General features: G+C 49.7%; 12 protein-coding genes across 12 annotated transcripts; 6 read left to right on the forward strand and 6 right to left on the reverse strand.

Annotated features, from left to right (window-relative positions):
* Positions 1–2,549: 2,549 nt before the first annotated feature.
* Positions 2,550–4,241, forward strand: KY384_007729 (uncharacterized protein; the record flags this gene model as incomplete). Its single annotated transcript, XM_044816219.1, has 3 exons — positions 2,550–2,981; positions 3,040–3,263; positions 3,323–4,241. The coding sequence occupies 3 exons, from the start codon at positions 2,550–2,552 to the stop codon at positions 4,239–4,241; spliced, it is 1,575 nt and encodes a 524-aa protein (XP_044666859.1).
* A 230-nt stretch (positions 4,242–4,471) lies between these two features.
* On the reverse strand, positions 4,472–5,769 carry KY384_007730 (uncharacterized protein; the record flags this gene model as incomplete). The annotated part of the gene is made up of 2 exons (XM_044816220.1): positions 4,472–5,226; positions 5,310–5,769. The coding sequence occupies 2 exons, from the start codon at positions 5,767–5,769 to the stop codon at positions 4,472–4,474; spliced, it is 1,215 nt and encodes a 404-aa protein (XP_044666860.1).
* Positions 5,770–6,247: 478 nt separating this feature from the next.
* KY384_007731 (uncharacterized protein) lies at positions 6,248–6,613 on the forward strand (the record flags this gene model as incomplete). Its single annotated transcript, XM_044816221.1, has 1 exon — positions 6,248–6,613. The coding sequence occupies one exon, from the start codon at positions 6,248–6,250 to the stop codon at positions 6,611–6,613; it is 366 nt and encodes a 121-aa protein (XP_044666861.1).
* Positions 6,614–6,714: 101 nt separating this feature from the next.
* Positions 6,715–7,868, reverse strand: KY384_007732 (uncharacterized protein; the record flags this gene model as incomplete). Its single annotated transcript, XM_044816222.1, has 3 exons — positions 6,715–6,894; positions 6,954–7,782; positions 7,828–7,868. 3 exons carry the CDS (start codon positions 7,866–7,868, stop codon positions 6,715–6,717), a joined length of 1,050 nt encoding a protein of 349 aa, XP_044666862.1.
* Positions 7,869–8,199: 331 nt separating this feature from the next.
* On the forward strand, positions 8,200–8,712 carry KY384_007733 (uncharacterized protein; the record flags this gene model as incomplete). The annotated part of the gene is made up of 1 exon (XM_044816223.1): positions 8,200–8,712. The coding sequence occupies one exon, from the start codon at positions 8,200–8,202 to the stop codon at positions 8,710–8,712; it is 513 nt and encodes a 170-aa protein (XP_044666863.1).
* Positions 8,713–9,607: 895 nt separating this feature from the next.
* Positions 9,608–11,740, reverse strand: MDV1 (Mitochondrial fission protein; the record flags this gene model as incomplete). The annotated part of the gene is made up of 3 exons (XM_044816224.1): positions 9,608–9,877; positions 9,972–11,615; positions 11,663–11,740. The coding sequence occupies 3 exons, from the start codon at positions 11,738–11,740 to the stop codon at positions 9,608–9,610; spliced, it is 1,992 nt and encodes a 663-aa protein (XP_044666864.1).
* Positions 11,741–12,120: 380 nt separating this feature from the next.
* On the forward strand, positions 12,121–13,019 carry KY384_007735 (uncharacterized protein; the record flags this gene model as incomplete). Its single annotated transcript, XM_044816225.1, has 2 exons — positions 12,121–12,191; positions 12,278–13,019. 2 exons carry the CDS (start codon positions 12,121–12,123, stop codon positions 13,017–13,019), a joined length of 813 nt encoding a protein of 270 aa, XP_044666865.1.
* Positions 13,020–13,112: 93 nt separating this feature from the next.
* Positions 13,113–14,097, reverse strand: KY384_007736 (uncharacterized protein; the record flags this gene model as incomplete). Its single annotated transcript, XM_044816226.1, has 2 exons — positions 13,113–13,949; positions 14,002–14,097. 2 exons carry the CDS (start codon positions 14,095–14,097, stop codon positions 13,113–13,115), a joined length of 933 nt encoding a protein of 310 aa, XP_044666866.1.
* Positions 14,098–14,361: 264 nt separating this feature from the next.
* Positions 14,362–15,837, reverse strand: KY384_007737 (uncharacterized protein; the record flags this gene model as incomplete). The annotated part of the gene is made up of 1 exon (XM_044816227.1): positions 14,362–15,837. One exon carries the CDS (start codon positions 15,835–15,837, stop codon positions 14,362–14,364), a length of 1,476 nt encoding a protein of 491 aa, XP_044666867.1.
* A 488-nt stretch (positions 15,838–16,325) lies between these two features.
* Positions 16,326–16,793, forward strand: KY384_007738 (uncharacterized protein; the record flags this gene model as incomplete). The annotated part of the gene is made up of 1 exon (XM_044816228.1): positions 16,326–16,793. The coding sequence occupies one exon, from the start codon at positions 16,326–16,328 to the stop codon at positions 16,791–16,793; it is 468 nt and encodes a 155-aa protein (XP_044666868.1).
* A 1,560-nt stretch (positions 16,794–18,353) lies between these two features.
* On the forward strand, positions 18,354–19,243 carry KY384_007739 (uncharacterized protein; the record flags this gene model as incomplete). The annotated part of the gene is given in 3 exon segments (XM_044816229.1): positions 18,354–18,565; positions 18,596–18,825; positions 18,843–19,243. The coding sequence occupies 3 exon segments, from the start codon at positions 18,354–18,356 to the stop codon at positions 19,241–19,243; spliced, it is 843 nt and encodes a 280-aa protein (XP_044666869.1).
* A 256-nt stretch (positions 19,244–19,499) lies between these two features.
* KY384_007740 (uncharacterized protein) lies at positions 19,500–21,226 on the reverse strand (the record flags this gene model as incomplete). Its single annotated transcript, XM_044816230.1, has 4 exons — positions 19,500–19,607; positions 19,684–19,796; positions 19,859–20,003; positions 20,210–21,226. The coding sequence occupies 4 exons, from the start codon at positions 21,224–21,226 to the stop codon at positions 19,500–19,502; spliced, it is 1,383 nt and encodes a 460-aa protein (XP_044666870.1).
* Positions 21,227–21,395: the final 169 nt, after the last annotated feature.

Genomic DNA, 21,395 nt, shown 5'->3' on the forward strand with positions numbered 1-21,395 from the left:
TATGAGCTCATTTGGTTTTCATCTGACGCCCATGTGACGCTCTGAAGAGGCGAGCCACAAAGATCTGACAACTCACCACAATGAAGAGCATGATATAGTCGTCGACTTGAAGTTTTCTCCAATCGCCGAGTAACAATCTCCGGGAAATCCTGTAAACGGAGATCCATTAACGTCTTTGAGCAAACGCATCAACATTTGGCGTTGCCCTACATTCTTGCCACAACGAAGACCATCCCAGCAGCAAAAAGTGTCCATGACTCGATCAGTAGGGCCTCGGCATCGGGATTGGTGGCACCCATGGTGAAGTGAAGGCTGAGAGATGTGTATCCAAAGAGCCTCCCAAAGGATAAAATGAAAAGGGAAGGAAAGGACCGGGGTGAAGGAGCAAGGCAAAGCTATAGAGACATGGACGGTGGTATGTTCGGCATATGAGACTGAAAGAGAGTGGACGAGGAGGAGTGGCCGTCAACCTCCTATCTCCCCCGTCACAGGTGTGAAATACTACTGCAGGACAGAAAAGAGATGGATGTCAAATCTGTGCAGAAGCGAACGCCATCGACCCCAACTAAACACGGGTCCGGCAAGGTCAAAGCCTTGGTGGGAAACGGCGATGGTTGCAAGCATGCAAGGTACCTCCACAACGAGAGTACTGGCCAGAAATCTCCGATGGTTGGCAGTTGGAGAAGATGGGTGATGGCGCTAGTTGTTAATCAAATGAGAGTGCCAGATTAAGCGTCATCCGAGTGAGCCTAGTCCAGATCTGAGAATCTTCCTCTTGGGTCTTGAGTCTTGAGACTTAACTTGCCCAAGCGAAAGAAGCAGAATTTGGAGAGATGGACCAAAATGGAAGGCCAATGTCATCACCACCTTGATATATTGCTGAGCCAACATCCCAACCATCACGTCAAGAGGCAACCGACCCGGCCAAGCGCCCCATGAGACTCCAACTTTTTGGCGAAGACATTCAAACGTTCAGGAACGCGTTTGCTGAGTGAGGGTTTTTTTCCCTTCTGGGTACTGCGGTCAGGGGCTGCACACTAATAATGACCAATGTCAATCTTGTACGAAGGATCGCTATCGGGGCGGCCCTTCCATGGGGCCTTTTTGGCCGCCGTTCCATATTTGTGAGGCTGTAGGATTACGCAAGCCTACTCGTACAGTCGTACTACGGAGGTACCGCCGGCATGTTGAAATGGTGGCGTATCACCGTGGGGGACCTCAGACAGTGGTGGCTCGTGAGTGGTCAGGGGTCATAGCAGTGAAAATAATAATACCGTGCTGTCAAAACCCTCTTTCGCTCTTAGTGCTTGGGGATCACGGCTCAAGAAACTTTAGTCTCTTGAGCCAAGCTTAGACTTTTGACGGTTCCGACGCGGCTCCTCGACGGCGCGGACAAACTCTCTATCTAGGCCGAGAAGACCCTATCAAGCTTCCCATCCTTCCACTCCCCGCTGTCGGCCACGGCTCCCCCTTGAACTACGCAATAATTGATTTGACCTGCTACTGCATATCGATCTCTGAGTCTGAGCTAAGAATGCTGCAGCGGAAAAGACAAACAGTGGCCACAAACCACAGTCCTACCACAGATCCTTGCATTCCACCCCTACACCGACCCAACAGCCTCTTTTATACTCTACAGGTTAAGCCTTCCGTGGCGTTGATCCACCTAAAATACGTCGTGTTTTCTCCATGAGCACTGGCACTGGCGGGCGGCGCCATCGGAGAAGAGGGCGTCCCGATGCCGTCCAAGGCTCTAAGTAGGGAGAAATCGAGAAACGCTCGACCTTGGCCTTGCATTCGAGACTAATAATCTGACTGGATTCCATGGCTGCCAGCGCTATCTCAGCCGGAACTCTGTCGGGATCAGAACCCGGCCATCGTCGCCCGCCTAGCGCGCTTGAGCACGACTGAATGCTCAATTTGTTGCTATATTATTCCTTCGCGTAGATTAATAATTGCTTATGGCCAAAACCAATCAAGCTTCGGGTCTCCACTTCGTTCGACTGCGCTCCACGAACGCAACTGCCGTGCCTTTCGTGATCACTGTGTATGGGGAACAGGGATGGCGCGAGAGAGACTGACGCGAGAGATTATGCAATGATGTCGAAACAGCCGATGCATGGCAAGCAGGTCTGCTACCGAACTCAATTCATCAACATTAGCCAACGCCTTCCCTCTCCATGAGCGACTCTCAATTTACGCTCTAGAAGTCCACCTTGCATGGTCTAGAGTCTCTAGACGGCATGCTACCACGCCTAGAGTCCTCCAACCGAAAATCTCACCATGTCTGGGACACGTCCCAGCCATCGAGCCTTGTTTGACTGCACTACTCGTGGTCCTGGAAGTCCCAAGAACCGAAGTTGGGATTTTGACCGTGCGGCTGGAACCCAGTCCAGTGCAAGCTCGTCCTGCCATCTTATCTTTCGCATGCTGCGTGCTATCGCTCTTTGCAACAACCCGAGCCTCAGTTGACCTTTGCTTGTTGGACGTGGTTTCGCTTCAATCGCTCTCCCAAGTGGCCTATCCAGCCGGACCTCAGCTCAGTCACTATGACTCTTGATCTGGAGAAGCAAGCTGCCCAAGTCGAGGAAAGCACCGCCAGCAGCACCTCTGATAAGGAAGGCGTGATCGTTGCCCGCGAGACCGCCACACCATCTGCCCCGCATGTCCCAGTCCCCAGCAAACTGCGAGCGTTGAATAACAGAATCGAAAATCTTGCCGGTCTCGAAGCTCGTGGGATCACGCGCGTACTGCCAGAAGAGCGACATGGAATCTCCCCAATGCGATACGCCCAGATGGCTATCATCTGGTACAGTGCAAACATCAGCGCCAACAACCTCGCGGTTGGACTGCTAGGACCTCTGCTGTTCAATCTGGGTTTCGTGGACAGCGCCATGATGGCAGTTTGGGGGTGCCTTCTTGGGTCTGCCGTCACCGCTTATATGAGCACTTGGGGCGCGCAAAGTGGCAACAGAACCATGGTGAGCTCAGGGAATTCTCGCTGACCATGGAAAGGGGGTTAATGAAGCTTACGAGTAGATTGTCGTCAGATATTTCATGGGTTACTGGCCTGCGAAGCTCACCACTGTGCTGAACATGATATTGATGGTTGGATACGCCGTCATCTCCACCATCATCTCCGGCCAGATTCTGTCCGCAGTCAGTGATGGTAGTATGAGCATCGTCGTTGGGATTGTCATCACAGCCCTCATCAGTTGGCTTGTCGCAGTCTTTGGAATGTCAATTTTCCATACATACGAGAGGTAAGTCGATCTCGTCCTCTCGAAATGACGAGCAGTCCTAACAGTTGGCCTGCGAATAGATATGCATGGATTCCTCAAACCATCGTCCTCCTGATTCTCTGTGGTGTCGCAGGGAAGAATTTCAATACCGGCAGCGTCTCCATCATACCCGATGGTGCTCCCTCAGCCGCTATAACAGCCGACCGCCTCTCCTTCTTCTCCCTGCAATTGTCGGTCCCCCTCTCCTGGGCGGGCGCAGGCTCAGATTTCTATGTCTACTATCCTGAATCCACCTCCAAGCGCTTGACCTTTCTCATGACTCTCACCGGTCTCTGGATCTCCTTCATCTTCGTCAATCTTATCGGCATCGGCCTCGGCGCTGGGACCTTCACCAATACTAAGTGGAACGATGCCTATGGTATCTCCTCTGGCGCGTTGATCCTAGAGGGTTTCGCACCTCTTCACGGTTTCGGTAAATTCTGCGGCGTGGTCGTCGCTCTCGGCGTCATTAGCAACAATGTTCCTGGCACTTATGCTGCAGCATTGAATTGCCAGGTACTTGGCCGCTTCGGCAAAATGGTTCCCCGTTGGCTTTGGGTGTGCGTTATCGTGCTCATCTACTTCGTCTGCGCCATTGCCGGGCGAGATCATTTGTTCGCCATCTTCCAGAATTTCCTTGCCCTAATGGGATACTGGCTTGTCATTCTTGTGACGATTGTCGTTGAGGAAACACTCATCTTCCGTCGTAGCAGAGGGTTTGACTGGACGAAATGGGAAGATCAGAAATACCTTCCTGTCGGTGCTGCTGCATTGCTCTCATTCCTCATCGGTTGGGCGGGTGCCATCATTGGGATGTACCAGGTCTGGTATGTCGGGCCTGTAGCTCAGCAGGCTGGAGACGGGTATGGAGCGGATATTGGCATTTGGTTGGCCCTCGGATTCACGCTTGTTGTGTTTCCTCCGTTGAGGTTTCTTGAATTGAAGACTATTGGGAGGTAATGCAGAGAATGTGATCTTGGTTGTGGGACTCGGGAAACCTAAAGTTGGGTCGCCAAGTACATTGCATTCAAGCTTGTATGTAGGGCGAGGTTATCTGTCATGGGCATATAGCGACGGCGGTGCGCTTTTGGACACTTGAAAAGAATTGATTCGCTTTCATTCTCTCCCACTTCGTTATCTCGGCTGTTGTCGAACAGATTGCGACTTTTCGGCGGGTGTCACAGCCATTCTTAAAATTCAATGGCCTTTGCTGCCAGCCCCGTATCTTCCTTAGCTTGACCCTGCTGACCTTCGCTGTCTCCTTCTACAGGCGGTAAATGATATGGCACGACCACAAATCGCTTCCTACCGAGCGAAAAAGCGAGATCTCGCCCAGCCCCACCACTTCCACCACCCTTTTCCGTGACAACTGGTAACCTATGGATCCTCAGCATCCCTTGTGGCTTCTCCTCAGTCTTCTGCGTTGTAGGGTTGGACGGTGAAGATTTCGTCAGAGGAGGCAGGGCAAGGTCAACGCTGTAGGGAAAGGGCGCAAGCTCCAACACACCGTCCATCATATGCTCCACCCAACGCATCAAGCCAGTGCTACGTGGGTAGAGAGATAGAGGGAGAGTAAGCATGACTGTGAGATTCTGGGATGGTTGCTTGAGGAGCGAGCGAAGGCTGCGTAAAAAGGGAAGAAGGTGCGTCGGTTGACATGCATGAACTGGGTAAATGGCTGGTGAGAGAAGGGAAGGGACAATGACACGATGAACAGTATCTGGTGGAGAGGATTCCAGGACCCTAGAGAGATTGACGAGGATTGAATCGAAGGGATTTCTGGAAAATTCGGTTGCGGGCAGCACAGGAATGAAGCTGATGGGCGGAATAGGTGTAAACGTGAGTCGCTTTGTCAGATCGAAGGTGTGGCAGAACAATGGGGGTGCAGCCATTGATTTCTGGTTTGATGCAGACGTCACGGGAGTTCGAGTGGGTGTTGGAGGGGCTGGAAGCCGTTAGCGATGTAAATGACCAAGGGCTGCGGTCGACAAAGGGAATGTACGTTGTGCGTTATGGGAGTGTTCCCACCTCTTGACCCAACGCCGAAATCTCCCAACCTCTCGTATCGCCACGCAATCTTCATTTTCTCGCCTTGTGTATCGCTAGTTCTATGCTTGCGTTGTGATGCCTCGATGGAGTCTCCATCCTCCGCTAAGCCAGGCAGATCCCTTGCCCACTGCTCAGGCACACCGATAATAAGGACCTGATGACCCTGCAAGATACCTTCTGCAGCATAGTAGCGAAGCAAAGCTCCCGCAAAATCCGTTGTTCCAGTCTCTTCAAGAAGTAAACTATTGCCCAAGGGCAAACCTGCATGACCAGCTAGAAGGTCGTCAAGCGTCTGGGTCCCACTTGATGTGGTTGATCGGCCGTCCAATGGAGACGGTCGTACGCCTCCAAGCTGTCTTGTATGACTTACGATAGCCGCCTTCTCAGCCGATGATCCAGAAGATCCTGATAGTCCAACATTCCGCCGGCGGAAAGACATTGAGAGTGTTTTACCTCGCTTTCTTCGGGACGATTTGTAGGTGTGACAAATGAAGGAAGATCGATACTCTATTCTTATATGAACGAGCGTCCCCAATTGATCTCAGCCTACATGATCAAAGCATTCACGGGTGTGGTGGTCGAAGGATGTTGAGACCAGCCACACTAGCATCAATGCGGAAAACAATCTTGGGGTTCCACTCGCAGAGACTCGAGACGGCACGCAGTGAAACGTGCTCCTTGCTAAAATATACCAGTATTGGGTCAGTCCACAGTCGTCTCTTGTCAATCTCTGTTCGAGAAAAGCCTGTTCAGAAAGATGTGGATTGAGGAAGGGGGGTCGAGGGGGTGCAAAGTGCGGAGCGGCATGCGGAGCGGAAAGGAAAAATGATATTCCGTGGGAGACTGGCTTCAAGGCAAATCAGGGTGACTTCCACCTCAATTACATCTCTGTCACTTTGCTCTGTAATTTGTTCAAGATGAGTGACGCAAATCTGTACTCTGAAACCTTCAAAGTGACAGAGACTGACGCCGCAGATACAAAGTATGACCGAGTGCTTCGCCTGACTCTTCTAAATGATTCCGGCGACACTGAGATGAAACTCGACGTAAACAGCGAATTACTTCAGTGCAATATTGGCGAGCGAGTACAAGTCTTACTCAGCTCAACATTATCACTGGATGGCAGTAAAGACGATGGAAAAGGATGGAGGGACGTTGGCAGAGGAGAACCTAGCGTTGCCGACGACTACGACTACGTTTGCCATGGGAAAGTTTATCGCTTCGATGAGGGCAAGGGTGACAAATTGTATGTCAAAATAAACGCAAAGGACTTTGTTCCCTAGTTATTGACACATTGATTGAACAGGCAGGTGTTCGTCAGCTTTGGAGGATTGCTGCTCTTTCTCGAGGGACCTTTCAAAAACCTGTCCGCGTTGAAACAGGACTACGTATACCTCTGCTTGAAGAAATAAGGATTAAAGAAGCAAGCATTGACCGATCTGATTGATGCAATACTGGGTTCAGGCGATGGCGTTAGGGAATTATGATCATGTCTTTGTGGTTTTGAATCGGCAGTGGCATTCAGCACGACAATGTCGTGGGAAATGGAAGTCTTCGGTGGAGTCTGGATACAATCTCAGCATAGTGCGGCTCGTCTCCTGCAGTCATTATGCTATGACGCACGAAGAAGTCTAATAGCACCAACGCACAATTGGGCTTGAATTGCCCTGTCGCTAACCCTTGTTTCACCTCATCAACGGTCCAAAGGTAGAATTCCTCAACCTCCTCATCGTTCGGTCTGGGTTGAACACCAGGACCTACTTCCATATCGTACACGTATTGGCACTCTGGCTGAAGCAAACCAGTTTCTCCTCCAGCTCGCTCGTCTCGAACATGCACATAGCTGACGATTCCACACGCCTTGGCATTCGATCGAACAAGCTGCTCAGATAGCGATGCCTCTTCGTCAGCCTCGCGCACCAGACACTCGAAGGGTTCCTCTCCCGCTGCAAGACCGCCTGCCACTGTATTATCGAGCATACCACCGTAGGTTTGCTTAGAACGGGCTCTTCTCGGCACCCATATCCGCATGCCCTCCGTAGTATGAGTGTACACCGTCAGGTGGACGCCGTAAGTGTTAATGCCAAACAGAGCAGTTCCTGCCCGTTCCATCACGATCGGCTCCTCTCCTTCGGTCCTTTTTCCGTGGACCGGATAGAGCTCACTCCGCCAGCCGGCCAGGACTTTGAAAATCTTGAGTTGTCGAGCTTGCAGCAAAGTGTCACGAATAATTTGGTTCTGGGACGCCCAATTATCTGCGCTCGTCTTAGGCGTGACTATTTTCCTCTCATGATCAATGTCCCAGCGATCCTCCCAGGGCATCTTATCAACGACCCATGTAGGTAGATAGCCATATGGTTCAGTGAGAGAATTTCCATTGGTGAGACATAATGCAAAGTATTTAGACTTTAGTTTGGCCTTGTCTTCAACAGTTTCCTGGTAGTACGGAAAGCTGCACTTTTTGAGCAATAGATTGTGCCCGAACGGATCAGCTTACTTGTCACATTCCTCTACCAGATCCATGTAGCTTTTCGTCATATTCTTTGAAGCCGATTCGCGGTGTGGAACACTTTCCCCTCCTCCACACAGCTGAAGTCTATGTGGGACTAACCGAGTCTGCAGGGCGCTAACAATCAGCAAATGACTCTGACTTCCTGGCCATTTCTTTACAATGTCCTTCACTTTTATGATAACTATAGAATGCTCCGGCCTGCGCAAACATGGCTAGCTCCCCCCTTTTGGTCTCGTTCTACCTTCTCGTCCGGTCCTGACCGAACCTCAAGTAATCTCACCAACCCAATATGCTTTCTCCTTCCCTTCTGCACCGCGTTTCTCGCATATTGTCGTCTTTCTGTTGCCCGGGTTGGCAATGCCAGACGGGACGTTAGCTGGAGTCTACGTTCAGTTGCCAGAGGCTGACCCATCCTTTCGTTTTCTTGGGGCTATTGGCACAGAAAAGCAGAGCGCCATCTTCAGAGTCAAGGAAACTGGACCAGCTTTAGAAGACGCCACAACTGGGATGGCTGGCAATTCAGATATGCTTGGGCATCAAGCAGCGAGCAGCACAGTCACTGTTGGTATATCCATTGAACCAGCCACAAGTCTGAATCAGCAGCTACAAGAGCTCAAGGCTTCCCAAGCTTCTAAGACGCCTGGCAACCCGGCAAGGCTTTTCAATCCGCCAATTGTTCCGCCATTATCAACGAAAGTTCTTGCTCAGCGAATTATCAAGAACGCCTTTAATTTTTTAGCAAGTCTGGCAGGATCTGTTGGCCCCGGTGGTGTTGAAGTCGTCCCCTTGAAGAGCTTCCAAGACTGGTGGTCGAAGTTTGAGCGTAGGATCGAGCACGACCCTGGATTCTTGGAGAGGGAGGATGGCTGAGCGATTTGATCATTTGATCTCACATAGTCAATCATTGCCAGTCTTGCGAAGTTGAGCTCAAATATCACAAATCACCATCAATTGTTCGCCTAAGAACTGGTTAATTGGCTTCCGAAATCCCTCATCAAACGCCATGACCACTTGTACAGCAACCTTTACAGCAGGTAGAAACCTTGCTGCTGGCTTGACTCAGGCCATGAGGAGATCCTGGCTGGCGAGCTGTTGTCAAACATACATCACAACAGCTCACAGTGATGCTGACGAATAAGCTTGCCTTTTAGCCTGTCAAATGCTGTATGGGTGATTACTTTTCTTGAGAATGGGAACAACCTGAGCGGAGTTCCTATTCAAATTCATCGGCGCATACTGCGAAAAGCAATATTATGTCGTCGCTCAAGGTAGAGTAAACCTTAGCACCATGCGTGACTTCGAACAGGTAAGCTCGATGGCTAAGGCCGGACTTTGCATCGCTTGGGCCCTCCTGTAGCATTGGACAATCTGCCTTGATAGACTAGCAGCTCATGCGATGTGGAGCGGGAAAGATCTCGTGGCTTTCCAGGTCTTTTTCAACAGCGCCCTGGTGTAATAAGATAGTTGTGGAAGAAACATGTCTAGATACGGAGGGTCAGGGTTTGAATCAGATTGAAGCTCTGTCAAAGAGTTATCCAAACGCCTCTCACGAGCCTAGTATACATATACAAAGTGCAATGAGGCTCACAAAGAGTATGGCTCTGACCTTTCGAAGCGAAAGGGCAGGTCTCCCAGATGATGAATCAAGAAACAACCTGCAAAGGATTGTGATCATGGAAGTCTGTTTTCTAGCATGTTCTCCAGGCTATCGATTGACGTCTAGGGTGACTGGGAGACACTAGGATCTACAGCATTGGGTATGATTTTAGCAGCTCCAGATTCCAACCACGCCATCTTTCCTTCCCTCCACAAGGTATCCATCCCGCACCCGCACCCGCTCTACTATGCTTGCATTGGCTTCATTCTCAGCCGTGCTTTCACCGCAATCCCAGTGTCTACCATCAGTCTTGTCGTACACTTTTGCAACACTTTCGCCAGCTGCAGCAATAATGCGCCGGGCATCAAACATCATGCCAGTGACAGGGTTGTCGTAGGCGTAAGCATCACGAATAGAACCGGTTCGAAGGTCCCATATCTTCATGTGAGTCAGTAAATAGCGAGCTTTTGATACCAAGGGTAGCCATGAGAGTTTCAAGAGGAACTTGATAACATGCGAATGTGATGCTTACCCTTATACTTCGATCTGCACTTCCAGTAACTAACACCCGCTCGTCAAATTGTAAGCACGAAATAGCCCCCGTATGCCCAACCAGACTTCGATGCACCTGTCCGCTCCTGAGATCCCACAACCGGACCATCCCATCTGCTGTTCCACAAGCAAGCGCCGCATCAAAGCATTGCAGAGCACCAACAAAATCAGCCGATGAATCTGGGACGCGCGAGCCGGCGTTCTGCCATGAAGAAACAGGGCCCCCTCGCCCAGACGGGTCTGGGGATGATGAGGTGGTGTTGCCGATGGTGGCAGAGGCTTGAGCTGCTGCCCAGAGGACGTCGAGAGTTTGAACGCACCGCCCAGTCGCGAGATCCCACTGACGTAGCGTTTTATCCGCTGAGCCAGAGACGAGGGTGTCGCCTTTGAAGTGCAGAGCGGTAACTTCAGCAACGTGCGCGTTCAGGGTATGAACATGGCAATCTGCTGTGCTGCTGACCTGTGCAGCAGCGGGTACTTTTTCCTCAGTCCCATTATCTTCGTCATGGAATTTGGATTCGGATGCGCGGTTCTCTCTAGGCGCATATTCTGCCTGATCAAGATCCCATAACCTGATGGAGGCGTCCATGGAGCCTGTCGCGACAAAGTTTTCCTCTACTTGTAAGCAGCGCACTGACGCCTGATGGCCTTCAAGGAGGCCAATGCACCGACCCAGATTCAGGTCCCACACACGGACTGTATCGTCGAAGGCAGAGGAGACCATGGTACCAAACGGGGCGTCGAAGTCGAGCGAGGTGATCATGTCGTTGTGAGCTTGTATTTCTCTAATCGATGTGCCAGGATCAAAGTGCTCATGTCGTATCGCTGTGGATTTCCGTCGAGCAGGCTTGTGGCGCTTCGATTTTGGAGAGGGAAGCTTTTCGTAGATCGATTGGGACATGAACGAGGTTTCTTCCTCAGTGAGATCCGGCTCAACTTCAGCTTCTGTTGGTGGCGTAGCTGTAGGCGCCAAAGTAGCAACTTCTTCAGCCTCTTCAAGGAGATCTTCGAGTTTATCGTCAATGTCTCGGAGGTCTTGAGCCATTTGCACTTCTTCCTGCTCCAAGTCTTCGAGCCTGCCAAGTATGACCTTCCGCATGTTGTTGAGATTTGAGATCTTAGCATCGACTTCCCGAATTTCCGTTGAGCACATGTTCTTCCGCACTTCCATCATCTCCAAGTTGCGATGTACTCTGTGACGTTCTCTTTTAGTCAACGCGATAGGGGTGGCATCATCTTCACTATGCTCTAGAAGCAGTCGCCTTCTGGTGCCATGCCGTCGATGTTTCTTCCTGTGCTCACTCTCCTCTATTTCGGGTACCGTAGCCTGGAAGCCTTGGAAAAGAGAGTAGTCATTGTCGTCCTCAGGAATATCCTTGAGTACATCATCGGGCAAATACGATAAAGCCCGGTGCTTCATCTCATTGACGGAGAGCTTCGATCGCACAAGCTCTGTTGGCGAAGCTCGGGCTTGGGCAAATATGCTTGTTTGGAATGTAGGCCGCCGTAGCTCTCTTTGCAGTTGTGACATGGCATTCTGATAGTGCTCGCTATTTCTAGAGTCTGAGATGAGATGTGATGCTGTTGTTGTGACTTTACGCCCGAACGCCTCTATATGGCGCGTCTGTGATGATTCAGCCTCGCACGAGTGCATTCTAAAGGACATCTCACGCTCAACGCGTTTCCCAACATTGATGCTTCATCTGACGTATTTCTCGTTTGACGCGGCGAGCCATCCGCTTGGGCCATTGGCGGTGTTGATTGGGAAACTTGACACTAGGCTGGAAGATCCATGGCTGAGAAGCTATGAAAGTGCATATGCATCAACACAGTATCCTCCAGAGAGGCATGGTCAAACCGGTCTGGCATAGATTCGGGTCACGAGTGTTAGAGTCCCCTCTCCCTTCGTAGGGCTGAATGCACCTGGGCGAGCTTCGGAGCGCAATCGTAAAGTTCGGAGGCCAGGCGCCAGTCAGTAAACAGCATTTGCTGACTGACAATGTGGGATGTGGGATCAATGATCACGGATGAAAGTCTCTAAAGCAAGCCTGACTTCCTTTGCGTGACTCAATGAGCTACGGATATCACTATTCTGTCCATCGTCGTGGTGGTCAATCTATTGAGAAAGTATGGACTCGGCGATCGATTTGTCTGACGCATCGAAGGCCTTGGATCTATCTAACATTCGCTTTCAGCTAGTGTACGTTCTCGAGACAACGATGTAAAAGCTCAAGACTAAATCCTATTGTAGCCGGCTCGAAGACACTATTACATTCTTCCTCATAGAGCGAGTTCAATTTCCGCTGAACCAGACAATATACACTCCGGGGGGGTAAGACTCCCTGGAAGTGATTTGAGCCTCTTTGATTGGATCCTGCGAGAACAAGAGGCTTTACATTCGCTCGTGCGTCGCTATGAGTCGCCAGATGAATATCCTTTCTTCCCGGATGCATTGAACAAACCAATTCTTCAGCCACTGAATTATCCGAAGATCCTTCATCCCAACGATGTCAATGTTTCGGCTGCGATCAAGCGTAAGTACATTGAAGTCATCTTACCCCGTGCCTGTCCAGACTTTGGCCGCGAGGATCGAGGGGAGCAACAGGAGAATTATGGCTCGACGGCGACCATCGATGTGTCTTTGTTGCAAGCTTTGTCGAGACGAATCCATTTCGGGAAATTCGTTGCAGAATCGAAATTCCAAGCCGAGACTGAAAGGTTTGTGCAACTTGTCAAAGCAGAAGATCGGAAGGGTATTGATGAAGCCATCACGAATGCCAAAGTCGAGAAGAAGGTCCTAGAGCGCCTGCGGCTAAAAGCAAGAACGTATGGCAAGGACCCGAGTATTGAGGCAAATGATCATGGTAAGATAAATGTTGATGCCGTCGTGTCCATGTACGAGGTTGGTTTGCCAGGCGCTCACACATCGTTTGAAACTGAAAACTTTCAGGAAACTGTGATTCCGCTCACGAAGGAAGTCGAAGTCGAGTATCTTATGCAGCGCTTGATAGGCACAGAGTGGGAGTGAATGTCAAAATACGCAGTTTTGAAGCGCTTTTACTTTTGGTGGTCGTGGCGCAAATGTATAGTATTTCTGATTAAGTATGAGTATTTTTTGGCTTCAGCCAACGAAGTCCTGTACAGCTTGAAGAGCGGTCTCGAACTTTTCAGCCTCGATAAGAATCATATGGCCTTGAGGCTTGATACCAAGATCGTGGAAAGCGCGTTTAGAGTCTGATTGGCTCCCTTCGCTTTTGTAGTCAAAGCCACTGTAGGTAGCAGCATGCCTCTGGAAGGCCTCATCCTCGGGATGGAAAAAAAAAACCTCAGAGGAATGGGCTGAATCAACCCTTTTAAGCTTTTTGTTTTTGTGCTTGCCGTCAGTGTCATCTTCAAGTACAGATGTCATCTCACGATATGTTTTGGATAGGATGAGAAAATGAGTGAAATGATAAGGTTCCTTTTCCTCCAGTGCCCATGTGATCTCCTCAAGAAGCATCTTGTACATGGGTGGCACGACTTGTGCTGGTACGTTGATGAGCCTTTCTGTCAGTATCAGACCTACATGGGCATTCTCAGGAGCTTGCAGGAGCTCTCGTATCTTCAATGCTCTGTCGTCAAGAAGGCAGCGATCTTTTAAATAATTGATCAAGTTGGAGATGACGGGAAGTTTCTGCTTGAACATAAGCAGAGTATCCATTGAGGAGTCGACAGTACGTACCCTATGCTCGTGCAGATTAAGGACCGTCAATAATGCGTAGGGGTCAGACTCGTTGCCTTCCGTTTTTACTGTAGAGCCCAGGAGAGGTTGGCCTAAAATAAGATCCGCGAGTCCGCTCAGGTCAAATAGTTGTGAATCGACATCAAAAAGTTGCCTTAATAGCGTCTTGATACCCTGAAAGTCATGTTCGGGTTGCGGGTCAAACCATTCAAATTCAACATTGAGCAGATCAGTATCCTAACTACCGGTGAGTCTTAATAGTGGCCTTTTGAAATTGGGAGCAACTGACTTCGTCACTACTGCTCTCTTCAGAGTTGCTCTCCGAGTCTTGCGACTCAAAATCCAATTGCTCATCACTCCCTTGGCTAAGACTATGTTTCGCCATGATAAGTGCCAGAATGTGGTGGCTTAGGGGAAAAGGCAATAAAATTCCAATTTTATCTACGATGTGACAATCTTATCTATATCTTGATCAACACTCGCGTCGGACTACACTGAACAGCAACTTGTGAATTATTTCGATACTCTATTATTGTTTGAAATACCTACAGCTTGGTCCCTTGTCTTGAATTGACATTTCTGTGGCAATGTTGCTTAAAGCCAGTCGCATATACTTTTCTGCTATCCGAACCTGACTCTTCCAAATCTCTCAATCTCTTCTTTTACTCTGGCGAGGCAATGCCAGCCACATGAATAACATGGTCAAAAATAAACCAATGCAGATTGGATGTAGCACCCACGTCCCTGAAGACTGAGCCAGTAAACCTGTAAAAAATGGCGCCACCGCTCCACCACTGCTTCCCAGCGCCGACACAAAAGCAAGACTGCTCATTTGCAGTCTGCGCGGAATAAGTCTACTAAAAACAGCCGTGGCACATGGGTACACTGGTCCCAGCAACAAGCCAACAATTGACACTGCGACAGCTTCGCCGATCACGTTCGGAACAAGCCAGACAAGCAGCTGAAAGGCAGCAGCCCCCCCAATGAGAAAGAACGTCGAGGCTTTCTCCCCGATTTTGTGCGCCCAAGGTGAAAGAAGAAACCTTCCAAGGGTAATACCGCCCCAAAATCCAGATGTCACGTAACCGACCCGAGAAGGTGAAGAGTGACGATAGGAGATCAGGAATGAGATGACCCATCCAGAGATGCTGACCTCGGCCCCTTGATATGCAAAGATGAATAATGCACCTAAAATCGTGGTCCTATTGTGCACGGCTTGCCAGAGTAAGGCCGATTTGGACGTTGTACCTGTAGGGTTGCTTTGGGTAGGTTGTAGAGAATGGCTCACTGGTGAATCAATCTCGTATGTCCGAAATGAGAAGAAAGCTATAGCAAGGTTCATGAGGCCCACAGCAAGCATGATGTAGTAGAATGTGGACCACGACCTGCCGTGGGTCACTAGTCCTGTGGCCATGAGTGGACCTATGGTGCCGCCAATGCCGTATGAACCGTGCATGAACCCAAGGATGGTCGTTCCCTTGGCTAGGTTGGCACAAAAGACATTGCTCAAGGCCAAATTGATTGCCATACCTAGACCCAAGAAGAAGAAAGAGAGCACCACCACCGGAAATGGCGGATGGCAGACCAGCATGATGAAACCCGTAGAAAAGATGCTTAGAGAGATTGCATAGGTCTTTCCGCGCCCGATGCGGCTCTGCAGAGCGTGAGTCAATGGAGCAGCAGACAAAAAGCCGATCGCATTTGCAACGAAGATCAGCGAGACGATTGCGTAGCCGATATGGTAGTCCTTCTCCATGTAAGGAATCAGAGCTCCTGGTGCAGAGTCATTGAGACCGTTGCCAAAGTTCATGAGACAAGCAGCCAGTACACGATATTTATTTATGGGAGGCGAAGAAAGCGTCTGTAGTGCCTCAGTAGCTTCATCTTGGTCAGGCGAAAGAGGGCCGCTCTCCTCTAGTTCGCTCGGTGTTGAAGGCGTATATGCGCCGGTAGGCGTGGCTGGGATAGAAGTTCCATTGAGAAGCTGATGACTGTTGATCTCGTCGAGCTCGAATGCCGTTGGCAGGTCTGGAAGAGCGAAAGTATCTTTCGATAGTGCAACTGGTGGGTCAGTGATCGGTTTGCAGCGCTGGAAATCCACCAAGGCACCGATACTGGACGACATAATGGAAAGAATTCGATTGCACGAAGGAGGTCAATGAATAACGAAGCAACATGAAAGACAGTGGGACGAGCAAAGCCTTTCGGGAGCATAATTGCGGCTCTTATCAGAATGTGACAGGTCAGAAAGCAAAATTTAGCAGAGGATTTACCGATTTAGGGTCGTGCGCCAACATGCTAGAAGCACAGAGAAAGCGCCAATTCGAAGGGACGATCTCGATGCCTGACCAGACAGGGAGTAAATGGCATCACACACCATCACAATAGGCGTATATCATCATAATGAGTCGCAATCCAACTCCAAAGCACTAAGCCAAGTATAGTGTTAGGTCGTGATTTCCCGAAGATCAGCCGCGCACAAACTTTAGGATGACTTGGATCATTGATCATTAGCTCTAGCTTTTGCCACAGGCCGACGCCCAATCCGATTTCGGTCCTTTTTTTTTAATCTGTGGAGTACCATCCCACGCGCACGTGTGGAAAGTCCTGAGCATGGGCAAACCAAAGCGCACACTGCTTGCCACAGCGGAGGAAACACTGAAGCCTCCCGGAACGCTTGAGAAAGGGCACGTGATTGCCAAAATCGTCAATGGCGAGGGCAACAACCTTTGGTCGGTTCAATTGCCCAACCAATCAGAGCCATCACTTGTGGAGCTTCCCTCGCGTTTTCGGTCGACGATATGGCTGAAACGTGGTGGATACGTCGTTGTTGATACAACCGCATTCGGCGGACGCGAGAATAAGCTCGAGGGCGAGGTCGCCAACGTCGTAATGAATGAGAAAATCTGGAGGAAACAAGCGTACTGGTACGTCCTTGCTGTGGCTGATATAGCTCTGAGCTCAAGTGCACGTAGGCCAAAAGAGTTCCAGAAGACGACCGCATATCCCCGGGACTCCGACGAGATGGAGTCTAATGTGGGTCGTATGCCGTCTCCCGAGGATTCTGATCTTAGTAATTAAAGACCTGTCCCTTTTCAGTCGGTCAAAACTCAGTCACTACGATCATGCGCCGTCCCGCCGCGAGGAGCTGAAGCAGCTGTCGTGCGTTGATCTCTTGTTCCCCACCATGTTCCAAAGACCTGAAGAGCCAGACTTCCGACGACCGCCATCGAGCTGGCACTTGTACTTGGGAAAATGTTCCAAGCAACTTCTTGTACGGCCCAAGCGGCACATACTAGGTATGGAGGCATTCCTGATTTCCAAAGTAGGAATGGCGAAGACCAGGCTAGATAGGCGAAAAATTGGTAATGAAGCGTTCGACCGCAGAGTAGGCCAATCACCAAGGATGTAAGGATGGTCGTCATAAGGAAATTTGCACCCACACTGCGTGAGATTTGGTTTTGGGCCTTTGGCGGCAGAGGCTTGAATATGCTCCTGGTGAGTGCGCCTATGTCCTTTTCTGAGGGCTGTGTCCACCGAGTCAACACAAAAAGCGACAAGACCATCACGTTGGCTGTTAGCAATGTCAAAGCAAAAGCTCGGGAAAGAAACATTTCCTCGCCAATGAATCTCCAATTCACTGTCCATTTGTAACGAAATTGTCTCGAAAGTTCGAAGGCTCGACTAAGGTATGACGGAGCATTCACTGAAACAAATGGGATGGCTAAGAGCACTTGAACTTGCGCCATGAGCATTGCCATGTTGATTGCACGCTTAATTGGCAGTGCTTGTAAGAGCACCAAGCCAACGCCAGGTGCCGCCAAAAGAATACTCATCTTGATGCTGATAGCAGCTGAGAATGCGAGGCTGCCAAACATGAACATGCCTGTCTGATAGCAATATATAGCCGAAAAAAGGCCAAGCACTGCGAAACAGTCATTGAAGAGACGTAGAACGAAAATCGAATGAAGCCTTTTCGAAAGTACAAGGAGGACCAAAAGGTAAGGAGGAGCCTGAGCTTAGAAAATTAGCGTTTTCGTCCATCTTTACAATAGTACAGCGATGTTCGACGTGCATTGGCTTTCCTGTAGCAGGCAATGGCAACAACGAGAGCGGTCAAATACACAATCGCGAAGATACACTGAGCGCGGAAGATATTCGTTCCCTCGTTTGTCAGTTGATAAAGGGCATTGTATATCACGACATGTCCTGCTGGATATACAATGGGTCCGGTCTGCCCTTTAATATTGACATAATCTCTTTCTCCAGATCTGTAGATTGCAATTTGCTGCATGTATGCCACCCAATCAATCTCAGTATCTAGGTGGAGGATCAGCCAAGACGCCTGATCTAAGAAGCCCGCTCTATACTGACAAGGGATAAACTTGACTACTAAGCCGGTCAACAGGCCGTCGGCCGCTAGACAGACCGCAGAGATCCATCTCGAATGATTCGGATCAGTCGCAATGCGGTATGTGTGGAATACGAACTTCTTTATACGCTCCATGACAAGTGGCAGGCCTGAAGAGCGCGAGGATCTCCTTGACTGAGCGCGCCTGACTGCCGCAAGCGCCAAAGTATTGCCTTAATCAACCACCTCCTTCAGCGCCTTCAGTATACACGGGCGCAAAGCTCTACGACATGTCAAATTCCTCACAGCTTTACCTCCTAGCAGATCATATCAAGTTATCCCTCCTCGAAAGACAACGTGCGATCTCCCTGAACCTCGAGCCTAACTCTCAAGATGGCCACATATCGAGATCTTTGGATCAGATGCGAGAGGGGATTGAAGCCATAGAAAGAGAGCAGCAAGCCGCACAGGACAGTTCAAACGGGTATCTACGTCTCCATCGGTGCGATACACAGAAATAACACCTTCGCAGATCTAAAGCCGCTGACCTAGGAGATGCCTCAAAACGATTACGAACCCAGTACGACGACCTCACCTCCCAATTCCAAGGCTTCTCCACCCCATCGACGTCCATAATCAACCAGCCGAATATGACCTTACCCTTTCTTCTGACTTCGCGCACGCTAAAGACCCTCGCCCGCATCTCCCCACCGCATCCTCCTTCAGACGCACCCCCAATTCTAGCTCCCCCAACCCAAATAAGTCTGTCCGATTTCGAGATAACCCAGCGCCCGAAGATGATGCCAACCGCGCTGCCCTATTTCCATATCGTGACGACCCTGCTGAGGGTCAAAGAGAGGATGCTTCACAAATGGACAACAAGCAGATCCACCAGTACCATCAGACGGTGTTGAGGGAGCAGGATGATCAGCTAGATCGATTAGGAGAAAGCATCGGGAGGCAAAGAGACCTCAGTATACAGATCGGAGATGAGCTGGACGATCAGATACATATGCTGGATGATGTGGAGGGGCACGTGGATAGGCATCAGGGAAGACTGGATGGGGCGAGAACGCAGCTGGACAAGGTGTATAGGAAGGGAAGGGAGAATTGGGGATGTATGATTATATCGATATTGGTGATTATTCTAGTGATATTGATCATTGTACTGAAGAATTGAGAAGTGCTGAAAGAACAGAATGTGTTCACAAAATTGCATGAACAAAGTGCGAATAGCGAGATCGGTGCTAAGGCCATGCCTTTGCTTCGGGCTAGGTGGAGCATTCTGGGACGAACTTCGATTCGTCTGGAGGCCAACGTAATCGCAGATATGATGATATTGAGCCATCACTAATGAACCGCAACAGGCTCACTGCCCAAGAACTCGTCAGGTCGCGTTATTATGCATTATCTTTTTTATACCCCATTTTTAGTCCTCACTTCTTCCCGTGCTCGTGGTCTGCTTGGAGAGCCTCGCCTGTTTCCTTCTGCAATGCCGCAATATCGTCCTCAAGGTTCGTTGTTTCTGATTTGTCTGCAATGACCTACAGTCGAAGCTCCAGCAGTCAGCCTATTTAATTCAATTGGGCTATTCCTTCCGCGAATCTACGTATTACACACCGCGCTCTCCGAGCTAGTAGCCAGTTCGCGCTTCCAATGGCCTTTGCCTTCTTTCTGTTTTGCTAACTGGTCGTCTTTGTGTTCCTCTATTGTTTTTCGCTTGGCATCATCATCTGATACATGTCGTCAATGAGAATTCATTGAAGCATTGACAACTTGATCCCACGGAGCTTACCCATGCTATGGTCAGCCTCGCTCAGTGCAGAAAGGCGGAAGTTTTGTGAGAATTGCCGGACGGACGACGCATATCGGAGGGATACTGGTGAGAGACGTGTAGCTTTACTCCAGAGCACAGACATATTCAATACAATCTCTGATTCCTATCCTCGCACTTGATATTTCTCACTTTGAGAACATGATGGCACTACGTCATGCCGTGCAACGTAACCGGAAGGTTCCGCATTTGTTGCATCACACGACAGGCCTTTGGACGATGTAACTTCATTTTGCAGATTTGCTCAATATTGGGGACAGATACTTTGCCTCTTCGAAATCATAACCACATCTTAATCAACTCTTCACTAACAGCGCTGGGTGTCTGAACCCCAGTTTCCGTGATGATTGCCGTAATCAGCTCAGGGCTTGTGAAGTCGAAATTCGAGAGATCCTCTGCCGCTGCAGTGTGGTACGCAGCATGCTCGTCTGTCTGACTGTCTGATTTCTCAAAGTTGAGCACACTGCTTTTGAATTTGAGATCTTCTGGTCCCAAAGGAAATACGCGCACAAATTTATGGCTTTCTGCAACCACATACAGAGGTCTGCTAAAACAATTTGCCAGCAAACAAACCTGTTTTGTGCCCATTGAAGAGATCACTCCTCCGTTCTCCACCACGCTCTCTGCTCCAATCATTGCCAAATGAGCTTGAGAGATGCTACTGCCAAGTGCAGCAAAAGGAATGACAGCAACAGGTACCTGCTGCTTCCGCAGTTGTGTAAGTAATTGATGACCATCGCTTGTATTTGCTTGGACATAGATGACACGAAAAGCTATCTCATCATCTGCAGCTGCCATCAATACGTCTGCTACAACACGACTAGAACCACAAGTTAATATGGTGGTGTTGTCTTGTATGAAGCGCTTGGCAATGCGTGCGATACTTTTTCTTGCTCCTTTGGCACGTTGTACGAAAAGCTTGCTGTTAGCCAACAGATGTGCTCTGATTGCTCCGAAGTCTTTCGTCTCGCCAGATTGGAGAGTCGAGATTATGTAGCGCTGGAAAAGATCTGTTCCTGCTGACAATGCTGTAGGCTGAGGTATGGAGCTTTTGAGAGTAGAAGTGTACGATTGGATAAGTGCCAGCGTCTCGGATACAGTCGAAGGTGGGGAGGCATCAAGGAGTGCAATCAACGACTCTATTGCCGCGATGGGCTTAGTGATCTCCTGGTCATCTCGAAGTAGGCCGCGATAGTGCGAGGTGATACTGGAATCGTAATGAGCTGAGTCACACGGACTAGGAGTGGTTACAAACTCGAAATGTGGTGGTGCTATAATTGGAGCACTTTCTGGAGGCGGTGTTGGCATGTGTGGCGACGGAGTGCGCATGTTACCATGACACTATGTTGATCAGAGGATCCGTTCATAGAGACATGGAGGTTTTCAGATTGACTGAATTAAAGACTAGGTTTGCCGATTACATGCAGATGAGATTAGATTTCTATCCGCCCAGATTCACGTGGGAGCCACCCACGATCAAGACTCGACTCGTGCTGGT

The sequence above is a fragment of the Bacidia gigantensis genome (assembly GCF_019456465.1).
Source record: "Bacidia gigantensis strain McMullin 20006 chromosome Unknown contig_278, whole genome shotgun sequence".
Taxonomy (NCBI): Eukaryota; Fungi; Ascomycota; class Lecanoromycetes; order Lecanorales; family Ramalinaceae; genus Bacidia; species Bacidia gigantensis.